At 36.7% G+C, this 19260-nt stretch overlaps 1 protein-coding gene across 2 annotated transcripts; it reads left to right on the top strand.

Annotated features, from left to right (window-relative positions):
* Positions 1-249: 249 nt before the first annotated feature.
* Positions 250-19115, top strand: LOC306878498 (phosphatidylinositol 4-phosphate 5-kinase type-1 alpha-like). 2 transcript variants are annotated; one of them, XR_013784957.1, is made up of 17 exons: positions 250-465; positions 6600-6634; positions 8172-8252; positions 9736-9866; positions 10180-10297; positions 11231-11383; positions 11541-11840; positions 12343-12566; positions 12774-12857; positions 12943-12991; positions 13096-13177; positions 13763-13924; positions 14188-14323; positions 14448-14510; positions 14984-15071; positions 15179-15315; positions 16154-19105. XR_013784957.1 is itself a non-coding variant. In XM_079430930.1 (16 exons), the coding sequence occupies exons 1-16, from the start codon at positions 420-422 to the stop codon at positions 15179-15181; spliced, it is 1755 nt and encodes a 584-aa protein (XP_079287056.1). In that variant the 5' UTR covers positions 250-419; the 3' UTR covers positions 15182-19115. The 2 variants fall into 2 exon arrangements, 1 of the variants encoding a protein (XP_079287056.1); XM_079430930.1 differs by having other exon boundaries at positions 15179-19115.
* Positions 19116-19260: the final 145 nt, after the last annotated feature.

Here is a 19260-nt window from a genome sequence, read left to right as displayed (position 1 = left end):
ATAATAGATTGTGTAGATAGTTGTTTTTGTAGTGTTAGTTATAGTGTCAGTGACAGTAAAGGGTCACCTGTCTGGCTGTCCGTCCGTCTGTCTGTCCGTCTATCTATCTATCCGTCTGTCTATCTATCCGTCTATCTATCTGTCGGTCTGTCTGTCTGTCTGTCTGTCTGTCCGTCCGTCCGTCCGTCCGTCCGTCCGCGTGTGTGTGTCTGTCTGTCTGTCTGTCCGTCCGTCCGTCCGTCCGCCTGCGTGTCTGTCTGTCTGTGTGTGTGTCTGTCTGTGTGTGTGTGTGTCTGTGTGTCTGTCTGTCTGTCTCTGTGTGTGTGTGTGTGTGTGTGTGTGTGTGTGTGTGTCTGTCTGTCTGTCTGCGTGTCTGGTTCCGGTCAGGGATAGGGTCCAGACAGTAAACCCGAGTCAAAATGGCGTCCGCCGGTCCACCCGACACGGGCTTATCCGCCCCTCCAGGTAAATTAAATCATTATGTTTCTATAGTGATATGGAGTCGTGTGTGTTTTTTGTGTTTTAATGTTGATCTGTTGCCATGGATCCACTGTTTTTACTATCACTTGATACTGGCTTCAGTCAACCCTTTTGTTCTACAACAAAATACATTTAATCTATTATAGATATTAGTTTGTAAATATAACATATATGTAACTTATTAGACATGTGTTTGTGTAATTTATTGAATTTGTTGATCTATGATGTGAAGGTTTTCCTGAAATAATCCAGATCGTTGATGTGGATCTGTGGCTAACATGCTATAAGCTAACTAGCCCAGCCATACCAAACAAATAACAGAGCTAATATTAAACTAAATAACCCCTACATTAACAAATACAATTCAGTTAAGAAGCATTTTGGTTGTTATATATTCAATTGGTTTGTTTTGGATTTGAATGAGCCATTCTCTATAAATTTCTCCCTGTTTGTCGAGTTTCAACAACCGCACAACATAATTTCTTATTTATTTAGGATATTTAGTTTTTTGAGAAAATTACAGATTTGTTTTTAAATAAGAGATGTTAGCGTTTGGTCAAATGTATCCAAACTGCTCAGAGATCTTCGGTTTGTAAGTAGTAGGCTACTTCATTTGGTAACATTCAGTTTTTCATGATATATTGTAACTTAAATGTCATGAGAAATGACATGATATATGGAATAGTAATACCTTTCTCTAATAAGACAACGACGAAACTATATTTAAATCGTTTTAATATGTAAAACTAGCTCAATGTTAATTAAGTTAAATACTCAGGTTTAAGTTTGCATCAGTGTGCTAGTACTTTCCATAGTTATTGAATAAGATACAATAAAACATTTCAAACGAGTTTTCTCGTTTAATGAACAATAATTTGTATAAGCAAAATTAAATGTGTATGAATAGGGTTTATGTAACAGTGACATTAGGCTGCATTTTATCAGGAGTTTGACCAAGAGCTAAGGAGTTCCCTCAGTTGTGTGAGAAAATGTTTAGTTTGGCTTATTTGTGCTTCATAAAGATTTGCAGGAATTTATGTAAACTGCTTTTGGAGTTTAAAGTTATTTAGTCACTTGGTGCTGATTAAACCGTGACAAACATGTGATCTTAATATGTATTACACTTATTGTGTTTGAGAATGCTAATCTATTTCAAGCGTTCTTCCCTTTGACAGTTGAAACTGTTTCTGTTTGTGCATTAGTTAATTGGTTATTTATCATTAACGGTGCTTGTCCTGTGAGTGGTTATTCTGTTCAACTCTGTCTGTCTTCCTGTCTTCGGTGACCACTGAGTAAAAATAACATCCCTTGGGAAATGAAGGGGAGATTGACTTCACTAGTATGAGGTGCTGAAGTCAATCAGGTGGTCATTATTTGGGTGGTTTTGTCTGTTAGCTCAGGATATCATGGTATTTTGTGTGGGTAACCCACATTAGGACATAGTTAGTGCTCTCTTGGAAGTATTTTTAGTGCTCTCAGAGTCTTGATGATGGCCCAGGCTGTTCTTTTGCTCTAAATATAAATGTGAAAATGGGACAAAAACCAGCTCGCTTGCCCAGATGAAATGGGACAGACTGGTGAACATCTAAACCTCAAATCCCATTTCACAGGCAGCACATCGTTCCACAATTCATGACCTCAAATGTGTGTTTGTTTCCATGTGTATGAGGTACAAGATTTGTTCCCTACCACTCTTGAGAGAAAGTGATTCTCTTAAGCTTGGCCTAAATATAGACTAGCTCAAAAGATGAGTCATGTGTTCTCTCATAGTGGTCATTTCACTTGCTTTGTGGTTTAAGGATCTAATGCAAAACAAAACCAGAATTTGTTAAAACAATGTACTGATGAAGGAAATCATACATTTATAATTATGTTTTAATTTTATCATATGCTGTTTAACAGTGTGTGTTATAATTGTTTGGTTTTGGTGTTATTCATGTGTCATTACTATGAGACAACCTAAATTTCCCTCTGGGAAACCAGTCATCTGTCCATTCGTCCATCCACTTATTCATCCGCCCTTGCACTCAACTGCCCGTCCATCTATCCTTGTACCCATTCATCAGTCCATGTATCCATCTGCCCACCTGTCCATCCTTCCATCCATCCAGTGATCCATCTGTCCACCTTCCCATTCTTCCATCCTTGTACCCATCCATCCAAACAGACAAACCAACACCCAACCAAACAAACAGCAAACACCCACCCACCGAAAACAACCAAACAAACACCCATCCAGACAAACAATAAACACTCACCCATTCAAACAAACAACAAACACCCATCAAAACAAGCAACAAATACCCACCCATCCATCCATCCATCCATCCATCCAAACAAACACCCAATCAAACAACAAGCACTTACACTCACCCATCCAAACAAACAACAAACACCCATCCAAATGAACACCCATCCAGTTTCTCAACCACTCAGAGAGATAATTTTAGCACACACTGGTCTAAGTGCTGACACTTTGGTCCCCATTAAAATAATTGTTTTACCCCTACAGACCTAAGGACTCCATTTTGGAGGCTGTTGGCCTCTCGCAGAGGTACATGCATGGCTCTGTTGTGCTGTGTGATTTAGAGACTCTAAGTGCCAAGTAACCAAAATGGCTTGTCTCTTGCATGGTCTCCTTTGCAGTGGTGATTTAAGCTTGATGACTGGGGGATCGGTGGAATGTAATGAAAGTAAAAGCTGTAAATGTGACTCATTTGTTTGTGTAATTAAGGCAGATGGGAATAGGAACTGATATTTCAGACTGATGATAAAAGGGTCCAGCAATCTGTGGAAACAAGTAAATATATCACAGTCCCTCGACATTGCGACACTGGATAAGGCTTTACATTGGCAAAGTACACGTGTTTCAGAAGTGACAACAAAATTCAAATAACGGTAGTGAATCCCCTAATTTATAATTTTGTACGGAACAGAACTCACTCTTGAAACTGCGATGATTGACAAAATGATAACCGAAATAGGTTGTGGTTAAATTTGATTGTCAGTTCACTTTTTTGTGCTTAATCCTGTTCTGTATGTTCAGTAATTTATGGGAGTGGCAATCGGATTCTACAACCAAATTCAATCCCGGAAAATGTATTTGCAGAAATTCTGCTGGGTGTACGAAACTGAAATGAACGGAGCTGTTAATGACGTAAAAGCGTTAAGAGTTGTGGTTCAAGAAATTACAAGAAAGGAGGTATGTCTTGATTCAGTGTTGCTTTTAAATACAGCAAATAATAACAAGCCCATGATAAACTTACATCCAAACGTGTTATCTTAGAAATAAACCACATACCAACATATTGCAACCTGCACCTGCCTACTTTATTATCGCTATAAAATGGAATGCTAAATGAGCTGAGCAAACAAGTCCAAAGATGCTTAAGAAGCATTGCTTATAATAAGTGGACATGGCAACCCTTTTATGAGCCCGCTTTGTAAAGCAGCCTTTAAACAAAAGCACAACCTGACGGCTCTGTAGACGGTGGTTTTGTTAAAATCACAGTCTTTGGTCACTGTAGCATTACTTTGGTCATAAATAGCAGATACCAAACTCACAAGACTGCATAAATTTGCTTTGGTTACAATGGTGTCGAATATTGCAATTTGAAAATGTAATTTTGGGGATTCATTCCCCTATTTAAGTGCAGTTCTCACTTCTGAAACTGCACAGTGTGTACTTGGCCATATTGTACTGGTGTTTATGAGTATTGGTCTGCGTCATGGTGAGATGGCAAGGTAAGCAGTTGAATGCTGTCTCTTTTGAACATCTCATGTTGTTAAACCTTGACTTGTGTGACTATCACAAGTCTTTTCACATATCTTGATCTGCTGGCCATTGAAATAACCTTGTTCTGTCCTCACTCTAACTCAAAATAGCCATTGCGATTGGTTACTGCAAGAATTTTCAGTGGTTGGAAAGCATGTAAAAATGGGTGAATTACCTTCCATGCGTTCTTTATGCAGTTACGTGAATTTATCTGCAATGGCAAATATGTCTCATCAGTACCAAAGAGATGATCACGATACCACAGCAATGCTCACGAGTCACGAGGCAAAGATCCTGTGCTTAAAGAGTTTGACTGATATGATAAAACAACAATTTCTAACTTCTTTTTCCTGGTGCAAGCTATTCGTTGTAATCTTAAATTTGACAAATGGGTCAATGAAACAGTGCTAACTTCTTGTCCTGTCTATTAATTTAAGATAAGTTAAATTTATATGAAGTTAATATGAGCTAATTTTGGTTAATTTTTTTAATCTTTTTTTAATTCATAAAGAGGACCCTTGGAATATTACATAATTTGACCATTTTATGGCAAGGCACAGCTTGTTGATGTTGTAAAATATCATGTGGTGCAAGTCCCTGAAAATATAATGATATTTATGAATAAATATTTCTGATATTTGTAAAATGATAATAATAATAAATAAGAAAAAAATAAATAATGTTTAAGATGTTCACTCATGTATTCAAAGTTAAAGGAAAATCACTTTATCTAATGATTACACCACGATATTTTTGTTTATACTGAAGATATTACAAAGATTTTTTCAACCGCGTGAAACCAATATTTTTCTTGTCAAAAATGTCATTTTCCTCATATGCTGTATGTGATATCTCAGATCTGGTGTGTGTTCACAGAGAATACGGTTACTATTTCTGTAGGTTGGATTCTAATCTTGATTGTGTGTAATAATATCAAACTTTTGGCAGGGTTGAAGTCGCTATGCCGGTGCGTCTCAGTCTGTTTGTTTTGACGACAGGCAGTGTTGTATAACTTCTGTCTCGCCTGAAGACATGCGATCATTCTGAATCAAATGCAATTGCCACACATTGCCATTATAAAAATATGAATTTGAGGCCTCCGGGTGTTTTAGACTGTGCTCCTGTCCTGTGTTGTTTATTGAGTGAAGCGTGTGCATACCATCTGCTGTGACAGTCTGCTGATCGTCTAGCACCCCTGGTGTCATGACAGATTTTGCCCCCTGTGACATTGTCCGGTTGTAACAACTTTACCTTTTTTTCTAGTAGAGAAGAGATGACTGACAAATTTTAAATGTGAGACCGGAGACCGTTTCTAGTTCTTAGTATTACAGGATGTACAAAACTACATACACTATCATTTAAAAGTTTTGGGTTGGCAAGATTTTTTGTCTAGCCTGCAATTATTTGTTCAAAAAATAATGCTGTAAAAACAATAATGTTTGTGAAATATTGTCACAATTCAAATTACGTTTTTAATTTTAATATATTAAAATGTAAGTGCTTCATTTGATAGCAAAGCTTCAGTCAGTATTTCAGTCTTCAGTGTCACATGATCCTTCAGAAATCATTCTAATATGCTGATTTGTGTCAGTCCTGTGTCGTGTGTGTCCCTCTTGTGTCCTTATTTGGTTTGTTTCCTGTCCTTGTTTAGTGTGATTATTAGTTAATTCAGTTCCAGCTGTGTTTTAGTTATTATCTGTGATCATCCCTTGTATTTATGTCCTGTCTGTTCTGTTAGATTTGGTCTGGTCTACTCGTTACTCCCGGTGCTCCTGTGTTTCTGCCCTGCCTTGTTTGGATTTATTAAAGACTGTTTGATTTGAGTTTACGCCTCGTCTCGTGTTCCTCGTTCCTCCCCGATGTGGGCACCGTGACAATTTGGCACTCAAGGAATTATTTCCTATTATTATTAATGTTAAAAACATTTAATGATTCAGTGATCGTGATCTTTTTTTAAGGATTTTTTGATGAATATAAAGTTCAAAAGAATCGCTTATATTTAAAATAGAAATGTTTACTAGCATCAAAAATGTCTTTACTGTCACTTTTGATGAATTTAATGCATCTTTGCTGATTTCAAGTATTTCATTTAAACAAATTTCACTTGACTCCAAACTTTTGAACCATAGTGTATAATTAAAAACGACTAGTAGATAGGCCATCTGAATGACAAATCGACTAATCAATAATATTAAAATGTCCAGTAATATTAGACTGGCTTCAGGTTGGAGGAGAGAAACAGCAGGAATTGTGAAGTTCATATTGTATTTTTATTTTTCCATTCCCACTCTGAAACATTGATTTTTTTTTGTGTTCTTCTTTCTCTCTCTCTCCATCTTTAAAGGGTCCAGCGGAGTTCGAAAGATGACCATGACGGAGGTAAGACTGATCTTATGTTGGACTACCCAGTTTGTGTAATTCATAGCACTTATTTCTTAATAGCTGTTTCAATTCTAAATGTGGTGAGACTGCAGTTTCGTTCATAATTTTGTCACTTCAAAATTGTCACTTTTTTCCATTAAATCATCTTACTGTTGTTTTTAGATTTACTGGCATTAATGTATTTGTGTCAGAATGATGTAACTGGAGGAGAAGCACATATTCAAATACAATAAGAGCATAGATCATAACTTACACCTGATAAGTCTTCCCACTGCATAGTGAGAATCTTAATACGCTCCATCTGTGCTAAAATGCTTGATATAATTCATTCATTACTTGGCTAATATTCAAACTTAAATTTGATATATTATATGAAAACATTGAAATAATTAACATTCATGGTTCTGGAGAGCCACAGTTTTCTAAACTGTAAATGTGTAACTTCAGCTCGACCTGCATTCATGATCTGAGCAACCAGTCAGTAAATATCAATTGAATTCTCACAAATTTCATAATTTTCTCTGTAGAGGGTTAAATAACTTGCAGTAATAGTTTTCATTTCATCTCTAGGTAGACCTAAATTAAAGTTATGACTTGCCATTCACTAAGTGAGTCAGATGTCGATTATGTTACCATTCTGGCAGATTCAGTAAATGATTTGTTGCAATAATGATTTTTGTAGATTCATTAAAAGAACTTACTCATAATTACTTGTTCTGGAATTATACCCAATTATACACTATTTTTGCATGCGGTCAGTCAAGATTTATAAATATTTTAATTTTAAAGTTAGCGTAGTCTTACTAAACTTAACGTAGTCGGCTTTAACATCAATTTTATGTTAATTCATTATTGGTGTTCATTTTTGCCAGTTTAGTGAAAAGGCATTTGATGCCATGCTGTATCATAAATATAGTGATCTCTGAATGGTTAACATTTCACTTTAGTCAAGAATTTATGCACAATATAGCACAGCCTCTTGCTTTATCGCTAAACAGATGTCAGGTTCTCACTGGTTTCTGCACTCAGGGATTCAGTGCTTCATGCAAGCATTTTCACCTTCCCTTGTTTTCTCATCTCAGTTTCTCATCTGTTAGCCAAACACTTGTAAAATCTCAGCTCAGTGTCCACAGTTTCATTTCAGTCTGAGTGTATTTTAGTTGCTGGACATTGGTAGAGGAATGTGAACACATGAGCCCTGCAGGCTGAAGTAAGCTTGACTTACTGTTACTGTGTTGATCAAACAGTCATGTGAGAAGGATCTTGAACAGGGCAAATATTGACACACACACACACAGTGCACTCATTGTCAATTGAAGATTCACATGTATCAAGGCAGTGAGAGGATGAACAGACGGACAGGAATGTGTGTGACTGTGTTTGGCTCAAGGAAACACCTGACAAACAGAAATTTAAACCTGGACAGAGTTGAGGCCTCTTGAATCCCATCTATTAACATGAAACTAGATGGGGTTTTTTTTTCTGTCCCCCTTTTTTCCCTGTCACTCATTTGTGTCTCTGCCTCTCTAAATAGGGGCCGGGATCATCTCAGAGTATGAAGAAGACCATCGGTCACCGAGGAGTGGACCCCACAGGAGAAACAACTTACAAAAAGGTCAGCTTTTTTTTTTTTTAAAGTCGTGACGTATTGTCAAGTATGGTGACCCATACTCGAAATTGGTGCTCTGCGTTTAACCCATCCAAGTGCACACACACAGCAGTGAGTAGTGAACAAATGCACACACACACACCGTGAACACACACCCGGAGCAGTGGGCAGCCATGCTGCAGCGCCCGGGGAGCAATTGGGGGTTCGGTGCCTTGCTCAAGGGCACCTCAGTCGTGGTATTGAGGGTGGAGAGAGCGCTGGACATTCACTCCCCCCACCTACAATCCCTGCCGGCCGGGGACTCGAACCCGCAACCTTTCGATTACGAGTCCGACTCTCTAACCATTAGGCCACGACTTCCCCTTGAAGTCAGATGTGTCATCTGATAAAAGAGGAAGGGCGAGAGAGGGAAACTGAGCTATATAAAAAAAGGAACAGACCAAAGGGTGGAGTTGGAAAGGAAAAAGATTATAAAGACACATTCTGAAATATCGATGATGATGTAAAATGAGTATCACCGTGATTTTAAAGTGATTTTAAGGTACTTTCTATTTGCCCATTACATTTCCTGGACAGAGAGTTTTTTACAGAGTAGTTTCATGATGCATCCTTATAATAAAAGCATTACGATCTATTTCTGTCTCTTATTTAAACTTTAGTAGCAAAAACTGTTTTAAATTTGATAAGTTTGATTCCTTTTCATGAACCTACGAAATGGTCTGCTTAAATCACTGTGATTCATATTGCTTTAACTTAGTTTTTTATATTTGATCAATTTGGAAATTACTATTTTTTATCTATATTACATTGCTGGTAAATAGTGCTGCTGATTGCTATGTATTGTTAAATTGATGCACACAAAAATATTAAATATTATTTTTAATCGTTGTGTCGTTTTAGTGATAAATTGTGTGGAAAACATGGCTTTTTTGCTAGAAGGACCATGTAAATATCATAGAAGTGGTACACAGGACAAAGGGCGATTATCAGGCACTTGACTTGGTTTGATTCTGTGTTGTTTTACAGTGTTGTTAGGATATACAGTATAATTAAACCTTTTATATGGGATTTCTTTAACATTTGAAATTATATATGGCATATGTTAACTTTTTTTTAAAGCGTTTTTTTTTTTAAAAAATTGTTTTGCTAGGCATTTACATTTTTTTTGCATAAATTAAACATTAAATATATTCTTTTGTTGATTTAGTCTGGAAAACATGCTTTTATATTTTTCATTGGATTTTAGTTGTTGGTTTAAATATTTTGAATAAACACTTTTTTTTTTTAAGTACATCTCCCACTCACTAATAATGACACATTCCAGTTTTATTATAAATGCATTATCTTCCCACACCACCTACATAACAGCTCATTTGTAGGTTATTTAAAACAACCATTGTGATATGTATCTAGTGATTCCCGTCTGTCCTCTCTGTTTGCACTTATTTCTCACGCATTCTCTCACGTGTTACTCTTTATTTGCCTGTAGACGACCTCATCTGCCCTCAAAGGTGCCATCCAGCTGGGTATCACACACACTGTGGGCAGCCTCAGTCAGAAAGCAGAGAGAGACGTTCTCATGCAGGACTTCTATGTAGTAGAGAGCATCTTCTTCCCCAGGTGTGTACAAAAACATATCCCACCTGCGGATATATTATCCCAGAAATATATTTCCCAGATATATTATACCTGCGGATATATATTCAACCATGTTCTATAGATATATTTGAATAAACAGATTTAAATTGGTGTGCTGACTGTTGTTAAGTCTTTGTGTCTATAAACCATGAGAGATGCCAACCATATCAGAGTCTTTGGCCATTCAAACCTTCAAACTGAATAATGGGCAGCCTGCCAGGGTTTATATAAATAAATACAATTTTAATAAAACAGAAACTCATAACCCTGTCTCTGTTTTGTTTTCTTCCTGCAGTGAAGGAAGTAATTTGACCCCAGCGCATCACCACGGTGACTTCAGGTTTAAGACCTACGCCCCCATCGCCTTCCGATATTTCAGAGAACTCTTTGGCATTCGACCTGACGATTATCTGGTTAGCTGAACCACAAACACACTCACATCTTGAGGTCTCATATAATAAAGTAATAAGCCCCAAGAAGCCTTGGTTTACAGTGAATTTATAACCGCTAAGGGGCGTTGTTAGGCACTATTTAGAGCAGAGTGCCTAAAACCCCCTTAGCTATTATAAATTCACTGTAAACCATGACTTCACAGGGATTATTGCTTTTATAAAACGGTTATTCCATATACGTAGCAAGATTTCACAAAATAAAATGAAGCAAAATAAATGTAATGATATTAATAAAAACATTATTCTTTCGCCAAAAAAATGTAGTTCCTCAGAAACGGTTGTGGTTGCCGAGCAACACACAGATGCCGAAACAAAGAGGTGTATGTTTAGGAGTAATTTACAACAGCTTTGAATGCGGCTCAACCAATCAGAATCAAGAACCGGAACTATCCGTTTTATAAAGACACTTTATAAACTGGTGGTTTGAGAATAAACTCATACAATAAGTTTATTGACCCATTAAAAAAAGTTTATATAAAAATCAGTGCTGTCAAACGATTAATCGTGATTAATCGCATCCAGAATAAAAGTTTTTGTTTACATAAAATAAAATGTGTGTGTGTACTGTGTATATTATGTATATATAAATACAAACACACACATGCATGTATATATTTAAGAAAAATTTTACGTTTTAAATATATTTATATATAATATAAATTATATGAATATAAATGCATGACGGAATTGAAAAAATTGCAGCACAAACAATTTCAACTGTGATAATAAGTAATGTTTCTTGAGCATCAAATCAGCATATTAGTATGATTTCTGAAGGATCATGGGGCACTCAAGACTAGAGAAAAGTGCAAAAATGATTGATCCATTTAACATGTGATTTTATTTGTTCATTCTTCTAAGGGACACCCCTGATGTGTTTCTTTCTGTCTGCAGTACTCTCTGTGTAATGATCCTTTGATCGAATTGTCCAACCCTGGAGCGAGTGGATCGATATTTTATGTGACAAGCGATGATGAGTTCATTATTAAAACAGTGCAGCACAAAGAGGCAGAGTTCCTGCAGAAGCTACTGCCCGGGTACTTCATGGTGAGTTTTACTCACTCGTGTGCATGTACTTTAGATACGTCTGTCTAGAATGAGTTCTGTTTCATTTTAATCCGAAACACAATACAGTTTAAGTCAAATTGTAGCAACCATCGAGGCCCAAATTTTTCTTTTTATTCTCTTCTCCTTTTCTCCTCAGAATCTGAATCAGAACAAGAGAACGCTGCTTCCGAAGTTTTACGGCTTGTATTGCGTGCAGTCGGGTGGAAAGAACATCCGTATCGTTGTAATGAATAACCTGTTGCCCCGCAGTGTGCCTATGCACCTCAAATACGACCTGAAGGGCTCCACGTACAAGCGGCGTGCCTCTCCTAAAGAGAGAGAGAAGAGGGTCCCCACTTGCAAAGATCTGGATTTCATCCAGGATATGCCCGAGGGCATCCAGCTAGAACCAGACAACTACAACGCCCTCTCCAAAACCATCCAGCGGGACTGCCTGGTGAGCATGCATGCTTGTGTTTGAGTGTTATTGCATGCTTAAAATGCAGAATCCACGATTATTATGATGATGATTAGTGCAATGTATACTGAATATTCACAATATAGCATTCAAATTTGTTTTGGTCTAAAAAGGCTGTGAATATAAATAATAAAAAAAAACTTAAAAACAGTAACTGTGATATCTATTTGTTCTTCATCCTTGTTTAATGTATTAAATTGTTTTATTAGTGACATATATAAAAGTTAAATGTTGCATTTTACTACTGTGTATAGTTTAATTGGGGCGTAAAAATGAAAATAATAATTATAAACTAGATTTTGTACTATGTTATTTTTTTTAATTCAACATTTTGAATCTAGTTGGCTGCAGTAGTTTAAAAAGATGCATCCTATGTCATTAATTAATAACCATTTAAACCATTTTGGGGAAAATATGTAAATCTACATATAGACATTTGAATTTAGTTTTTTGCACTTTTGTCCATCTCTGTACTTGACAGCTGCTGCAGAGCTTTAAGATTATGGACTACAGTCTGTTGGCGGGGATCCATAATGCAGGTCAGGCATCTCGTGTGCGAGCAGGGGTAGTAGAGGGCGGGGGGTCCGAGGGGGCCGTGACGCCAGACCACAGGAGGCCACAGGTTCAGAAAGCTCTCTACAGCACCGCTATGGAGTCCATACAGGGAGAGGCCAAAGGAAAAGGAACCCTGGAAACAGAAGACCAGTTAGTCAATATCTTATTTTTTTCACCCACTTATGTTTTTGTTTTATTTTCGATGGAACCATGCAGTTCATCTGTTTTCGAAGTATTTCTATGTATACCTATTCTATCTGCTTTAACTTTGTAACTGTTTCATCTTTCTCTTAACCTTCATTTGGCTGCAGTATATGGTAGTCATATAACACATCCAATTTCATGTTCTGTCCGTAGATGGGGAGGAATCCCTGCACGCAACAGTAAAGGAGAGAGAATACTGATTTATATTGGGATCATCGACATATTACAGTCATACAGGTGACTACTCGCAGTCAACAGTTGAGTGTGCATGTTTACATGTTTGTGACCATCATTAATATCGCTCCTTTTGTTCTTCCTTCAGATTTATTAAAAAAATAGAGCATTCCTGGAAGGCCTTGGTCCACGATGGGGTAAGTCATCAGCTCCTGTGAGTTACTTTAAAGCAAACATTAGTTATTTTGCACTTATTTGCTATCTTATGAGAAAAACAGCATTTATCTCATTTACGTCGTAGGACACAGTCTCTGTACATCGGCCTGGATTCTACGCTGAGCGATTCCAGCGTTTCATGTGCAACACAGTTTTTAAGAAATCACGTAAGTTCATAAAACTTCAGCTTTTCCAACGAGGGATAGTTCACCCAAAAATGAAAATTCACTCATCTCAGTGTTGATCCAAAGACATTCTTTCGTCTTCCAAACACAAATGAAGATATTTTTGAAAACTGAGAGAGAGTCAGCTTCAAAAAGTTCATAAATACATCGTAAAAGTGATCCATATCCACGATTGTTTTATATAATTAATGGATTTAATTATTACTTTTTATTCAGACATAAACATTGATCAGTGCACATTCAAAGAGCACATCAACAACCCAAAATGAATTTTACGTCAAGCGATTTTTCCAATTTGGAGGACTTACTTTTATGAAGTCGTTCTGAACTTTTTGAACCTTAAAAGTTTTGGTGGAGTGGACTTTCAATGGGGGGACAGAAATCTCTGAGGTTACATTAAAAATAACTTGTGTTTTGAAGATGATCAAAAGTCTTATGGCTTTGAAACGACACGAGGGTGAGTAAATTACATTTTACAATTTTTATTTAACCAACCTTTACGTTTTTAGACATTGAGCTTTTAATATTTTTGTAAAGTCATCATCCTATCCCTCTCTTCGTTCTCAGTAAAATCATCTCCTTCAAAGAAGAGTCGAAGTGGCTGTTCGAGTGTTGTGAGACGGCTTCCAATGGGAAGCTCTGCTTCTGCTCCCGGTGGACAGACAGTCGCTGATGCCAGACTGGTGTACCGTACTCACCTTAACCAGACTGATTCAGAAGGAGAGAGTGGTGAGTAATGCTACCAAAACTATTTACATCATCCCATTCTTTAAACAACAGCTGGGATACTGCAATAAATCATCCTAACCTTATATAAAAATTTTAAACAACAGACGTCACTGTAAAACATTGTGAATGTATTTGATTGTTTTCAAATATTCTTGTGTATGACTTTTATCTGTGATTCAGATGTACTGTGAATAGGCTTTTATAGTGTACTTTCTTTGGAGCATAAATCAAATCACAACTACCTGTGTGATTGCTGTTCTCAGGCATGCAGCCGGGCAGACCGGATCTGCTTCCACAAACCGATCCTTTGGCTGGAAGCTCCGGTGAGTTTGCCGCAACAAATCTACCCAACTCCTCACCTGGCAGCACAGGAATGACCTCATCTTCACCTCCTCAAAGGTACTTCCACACATCCTCTTGATCATTTTTTAATCAGTCACTTTTCTCTGTTTCCGTGTAGTCTTTTTACCTGTTATGGCATGGCTTCACCTTCCCATGTATAATTATGACTGCTCATGAACAGGTCTGTAGGGGTGGAGGTGCACAAATCTGCAGTCATTGAGCCTGACAACAGCGCCACTCACAGGTAAACCCGAACACACACTTCTCATCTCACCAACTCTGTTAAAGGGGCATTCTTTTTAAAGAAATGAATACTATTATTTAGCAAGGATGCATTAAATTGATCAGAACGGACAGTAAAAAACTTTCACAGTGTTAAAAAAGAATTTCAAATAAATGCTGCTGTAACTTTCTATTCATTAATGATGCCTGAAAAACAATTTCACAGCACATTGATAAAAATAAGAAATATTTCTTTAGCAGCATATTATAGTGATTTCTGAAAGATCACATGACACTAAAGACTGGAGTGATGCTGAAAATTCAGCTTTGCATCACATTCAATATTAACATATATTAAAATGGAAAACGTTTATTTTTGATTGCAATAATATTTTATAATTTTAATTGTTTTTACTGTATTTTTGATCAAATAAATGCAGCCTTGTGAACATCAGAGACTTGTTTCAAAAACATGAAATTCGCTCTCTTCCTCAGCACTGGAGCCGAATGCTTAGATGAGCAGTTAAGTAACGAAGATGCTGTTTCTCTCAAAGACATCATCCCAGAAACTGACATTTGTTTTGTAAGTTTTAAATGAACAAATTCACATGCGTACCTAAAATAATTTCATTCAGATCCCAAAATTTCGTTTTGTTAAAGCCCAAACTTTTTTCTTTTTTTTTTTTCTAGTAAGAGCAAAGCATTTAAACAAGAGATGGACAAAGAGATGAGGGGCGCTTCTGAACGCTGGTATGATGGGGATTTTCTCTCAATGGGAGCTTCGGAAAGAACTCCAGGTCCTCAGCACAATGAAATATGTTTTAAAAGTGAGTGAGAGACAGAGAGAGAATGAAGGAAAGCCACTGAGCGAGGAGTTTTAGTGGCTTTTTCTCTTTCTCTTGCACAGGAAATGCTGCTAAAACCAATTTTAACAACACAATTATTAGAAAAGTGATGTTAGTATCTCAGTCACACTCTTTACTGCCTTTGTTCGCTCTTAAACAGAGCAAGCAGGATGCACAAACTCTTTAGTTTTCTCTTCCTAGCTAGTGCTGGGAGGAAAAAACACGTTACACAATTGGCACCACTTTATAGTGTCATTGGAGGCTATGTTGCATAAATCTTTATTAGCATAGATCTTTATTTATATAGGCCTTTAAACCTTTTGATTCTCTCTGAACTCGTGTGACTCGGACTAATGGCTGCTAGCGCTCCAGTACACTTCTCTCAAAAGGCATTATGCTGTGACAGAGTGTGTGTCAGAGAGAAGCAGACAACTTCTATTTCTCAGTGGCTTCTGTATATACATATATGAAGGTTAATTTTATGACTTTTATTTATTTTTTTGGAGTAAATCTTAGAGCATCTGGTGAGTTTTCCAGCTTTTTCTGTGTTTAAAACAGCATGCGCCCTAAGAGCAACAAAAATACGAGAGGGGGGGGGGGTGACCAAAAATGATTCCCACTTTGTAAAAAGTAAATGCATTTGAATGTTACAGATAAAATAGCTTTGTATGTTCAAACTATCCCACATTCAGGCTTAGTATTTCATGGTTAGTTGCTTTACGATTGCCTTCTTTGAGGTGCCACTAAGTAGATTTAGATTTCTCTCTCATTTAATTCGGATGCTTGGTTTGCCTTTGAATCTCTATGCATCTGTCTTTAGCATACTGGACCAATCAACTGTCAAGGCGGAGAAATGGACGGCCCTGCTTGCATGCCATATTCTCTCTTTTCAATGCACATTGCTGCCATGCCGAGGGTCCCCTAATATTTGTGTTTGTGTAAATAGTTCTGTAAATATTCATTCTGTGTTCCTGTACGTTTTAAAACGCTACTAATGTGCTCTTCTGGCACAGCAGCTGTTGTCTTTTAACTAACATATTAACGAGTAGTCTGAATGATTGATGTTCCATAACGTCTTCCAGTCATCTGCCTTAATGCAGCTATTGAAGGCAACGCGTTGGTATAAAAACACTCATTTCTGCTGGATACAGAAATTAGATGGCCTCCAAACACTTGGACCAACATCGAAATGCTTATGAAAAATCATTTCAGATCTACACTGTTACAGATGAATTTGTCACACTATGCATGTTTACTGGCCCTTTTATAAAAAGTATTTTCTAGCATTATACTCCATGTAGTGTGTAGACAAGACTGAAGCAATTTGAATTTAAGAAATGTAAGCTGAATTTATATTCTTCTAACTGTTTGTACTGTCGATAGATGCAAAATCTTAAGGTCATTCATTGCTGATTTCCAACTGAATGGACGTAAAATCCTTTATAACCACGTAAATGTTCTTTGGTACAGTTGTACTTTTCGAAGTGAAGAAAAAAAGAAAGAAATAGACACTAATGGGCTTTACCAGGGCATGTGTGAACACTTTAGTTTATAGAGGAGCTGGAAAGAAAACCGTTTAAAGCTCTCAATGAAGCTGCCTTTCTTTTATCGCCTCCATTTGGCTCATAATGTTTAACAGAGGAAATGGGTTTTAATGGATCTATCGTTAGACAAGCATTACTTACAATTTCTCTTTGGCTGTTACTCAAACAATAGTCTGCGCTGAAGTCAGGCTTGGATACCGGAGTTACACACATATCTGAGATTGATATCGCAGTCTTGAAGTATTTAGATGAAGGGCTGACTGTAGTCTTGAACAGTATCGTGTTGTCCCAAATAAAACAGTTGGTGCACCGCAGCTCTTAAAATCATGCAGGTTTGGGACCTAAGCGATATTTAGCAGAGGATTTGCTTTTGCAGACCTGAAGAAAATGCTGATAGAATATGCAAAGGAAGTACACTGACAGTCTTTCACAAGACTGCATTGAAGAACTTGTCTATACAGCTTCACAGTGGATGCCGTATTTATGCATATTCAAGTTATGATATTTTGTTAAAAATCAAATTGGTACCTGTGGACAGAAGTTATAGGGTTTGGTGTTAGCGGGTATTTTTAAGTAAAATATTTTTTTTTGTGTGCCTTGCTCTTTTGGTTTGAAGCATTTCAGCGACTTTTCAGATGTTACACATTAAATCATGTTACAGAACATTTTGATAATGCACCTTAATGCTGCACAAAACTAAAGTTTAATCTAGAAAACAATATCTACCCCACAACAGGCTAATATCACTAAATTGTAATTTGAAAGTAGATAGATGTTTAAGGATTTTTGATCAACATCTGCTTTGGCACTGATTTTAAAAACAAATATATGCAATTTGCTATTTTACAGGCATATTTTCTTTTTTGTGTCACACTGCAGGTTTTTGACACTATTTCTAAACTTTAATAATTTGTGATCATTTGTGAATGACCTATATTAACATTTAACTCCAGAGAGCTACAGTACAGTATGAATAGCAATGCCCTGATTAACATTTTTACATTTTATAGTCAGTTTTTATCCCCTCTCTGTTCAAAGTTACTGGGTCTGTAATGATGTTACTTTTATAAAACCTTGCACACAATGTTCGTATTCATTTCACTTTCCAATGTGGTGCTATTATTTGCTTTGTGTAATGCCTTATTGGAGGTTCTAACATTCATAACTCAAAAACTGATCTTTGATCAGCACTCAGTGGCTTAATTTCACAGTTGGCTTGTGGGGTAGTTTTCTGGAGGCTCAGAAGTCTAAGCACACGGCCTAAAGTTTATATCGTTTTTTTATTTACTCTTCACAATTTAGGCCTCACTCTCATTTCTGCTTCTTTGTGGGGTTTTTATTATTTATTAATCTGAGTTTATGGTTTCAAGACACAACAATCACTGCCTTTCTCTGACCAACACTCAGTACTGATTAATTAATCTATTATTATGGGTTAGAATGATGTTCCGCTCCTCTAAACCACACTAAAACATCCTAACATCTTGACTTTTAACTTCCCAAAAGTGAATCTTTTGGTCTGGAAATAATACAAGTGTAATGAAGATGAAAGTAAAATTGTGAATGCAATGTGAGCAGTCAAATAGAGCCAGCTATTTTTCATACGCTTTGTCCAGTGTTTGTATTAATACAGTGAAACAGGTATTTGCACAATAGACACATCAGTCGTGCGCAGTGCACACCGGATTAAACAGACAACCAACCTACTGCAATATGAACATTTCTGCCAATGTGTTTCAGTGATTGTATTTATTAAGACATGTCTTGTTTCTCTTCTTTTCTTTGTGGACCTGTATGGATTTTGAATTCTCTATGTACCGTAGATGATTGTATGTATTTTGTAATCTGGCAGAAAGCAGTTTCTGTGATCTAAGTAGTATGTATTTTATTTCGGGTCGGAGGGAAGTTGTTGACAATATAAAGCATTTTTGTATTTAATGTGTTTAGAGTATGTCAATATTCCTATATCTGTGAAAGCTCTTCCTCAGCTTTTCTACATGTGAATGTCTGGCGGTGTCAGAAACAATGACAATGAACAATGTTTATATTTTTACCGGGCCTGTATAAAACGTGTATATAATATGTATATAAGCAAGTCACGGAAATGCCTTTTTCTTGTGCGGTGTTTGCAGCCTGTTTCTCCTACCATCTTTCAGTGATGTGTTGATGCCGTTTTTTCACATTGTCTTTCTGATTTAAAAAAAGAATAAAATATTTTCCAAACTGTTGTTTTCCTCTATATTTGTGTTTTTTTTCTTCCTCATTCAGAATCAAAATAAACATACACTGAAAATATAAGTGAAATAAAAACCTTTATCTGAAATAAATACAAAAGTTAGTTGAGAATCAAATAGAAACTAGACATCATAAACTACGTTTCCCA

This window comes from Barbus barbus (genome assembly GCF_936440315.1).
Source record: "Barbus barbus genome assembly, chromosome: 12".
Taxonomy (NCBI): Eukaryota; Metazoa; Chordata; class Actinopteri; order Cypriniformes; family Cyprinidae; genus Barbus; species Barbus barbus.
The sequence above is the reverse complement of the archived record's forward strand: the minus strand, read 5'-3'. Positions and strand labels throughout refer to the sequence as shown.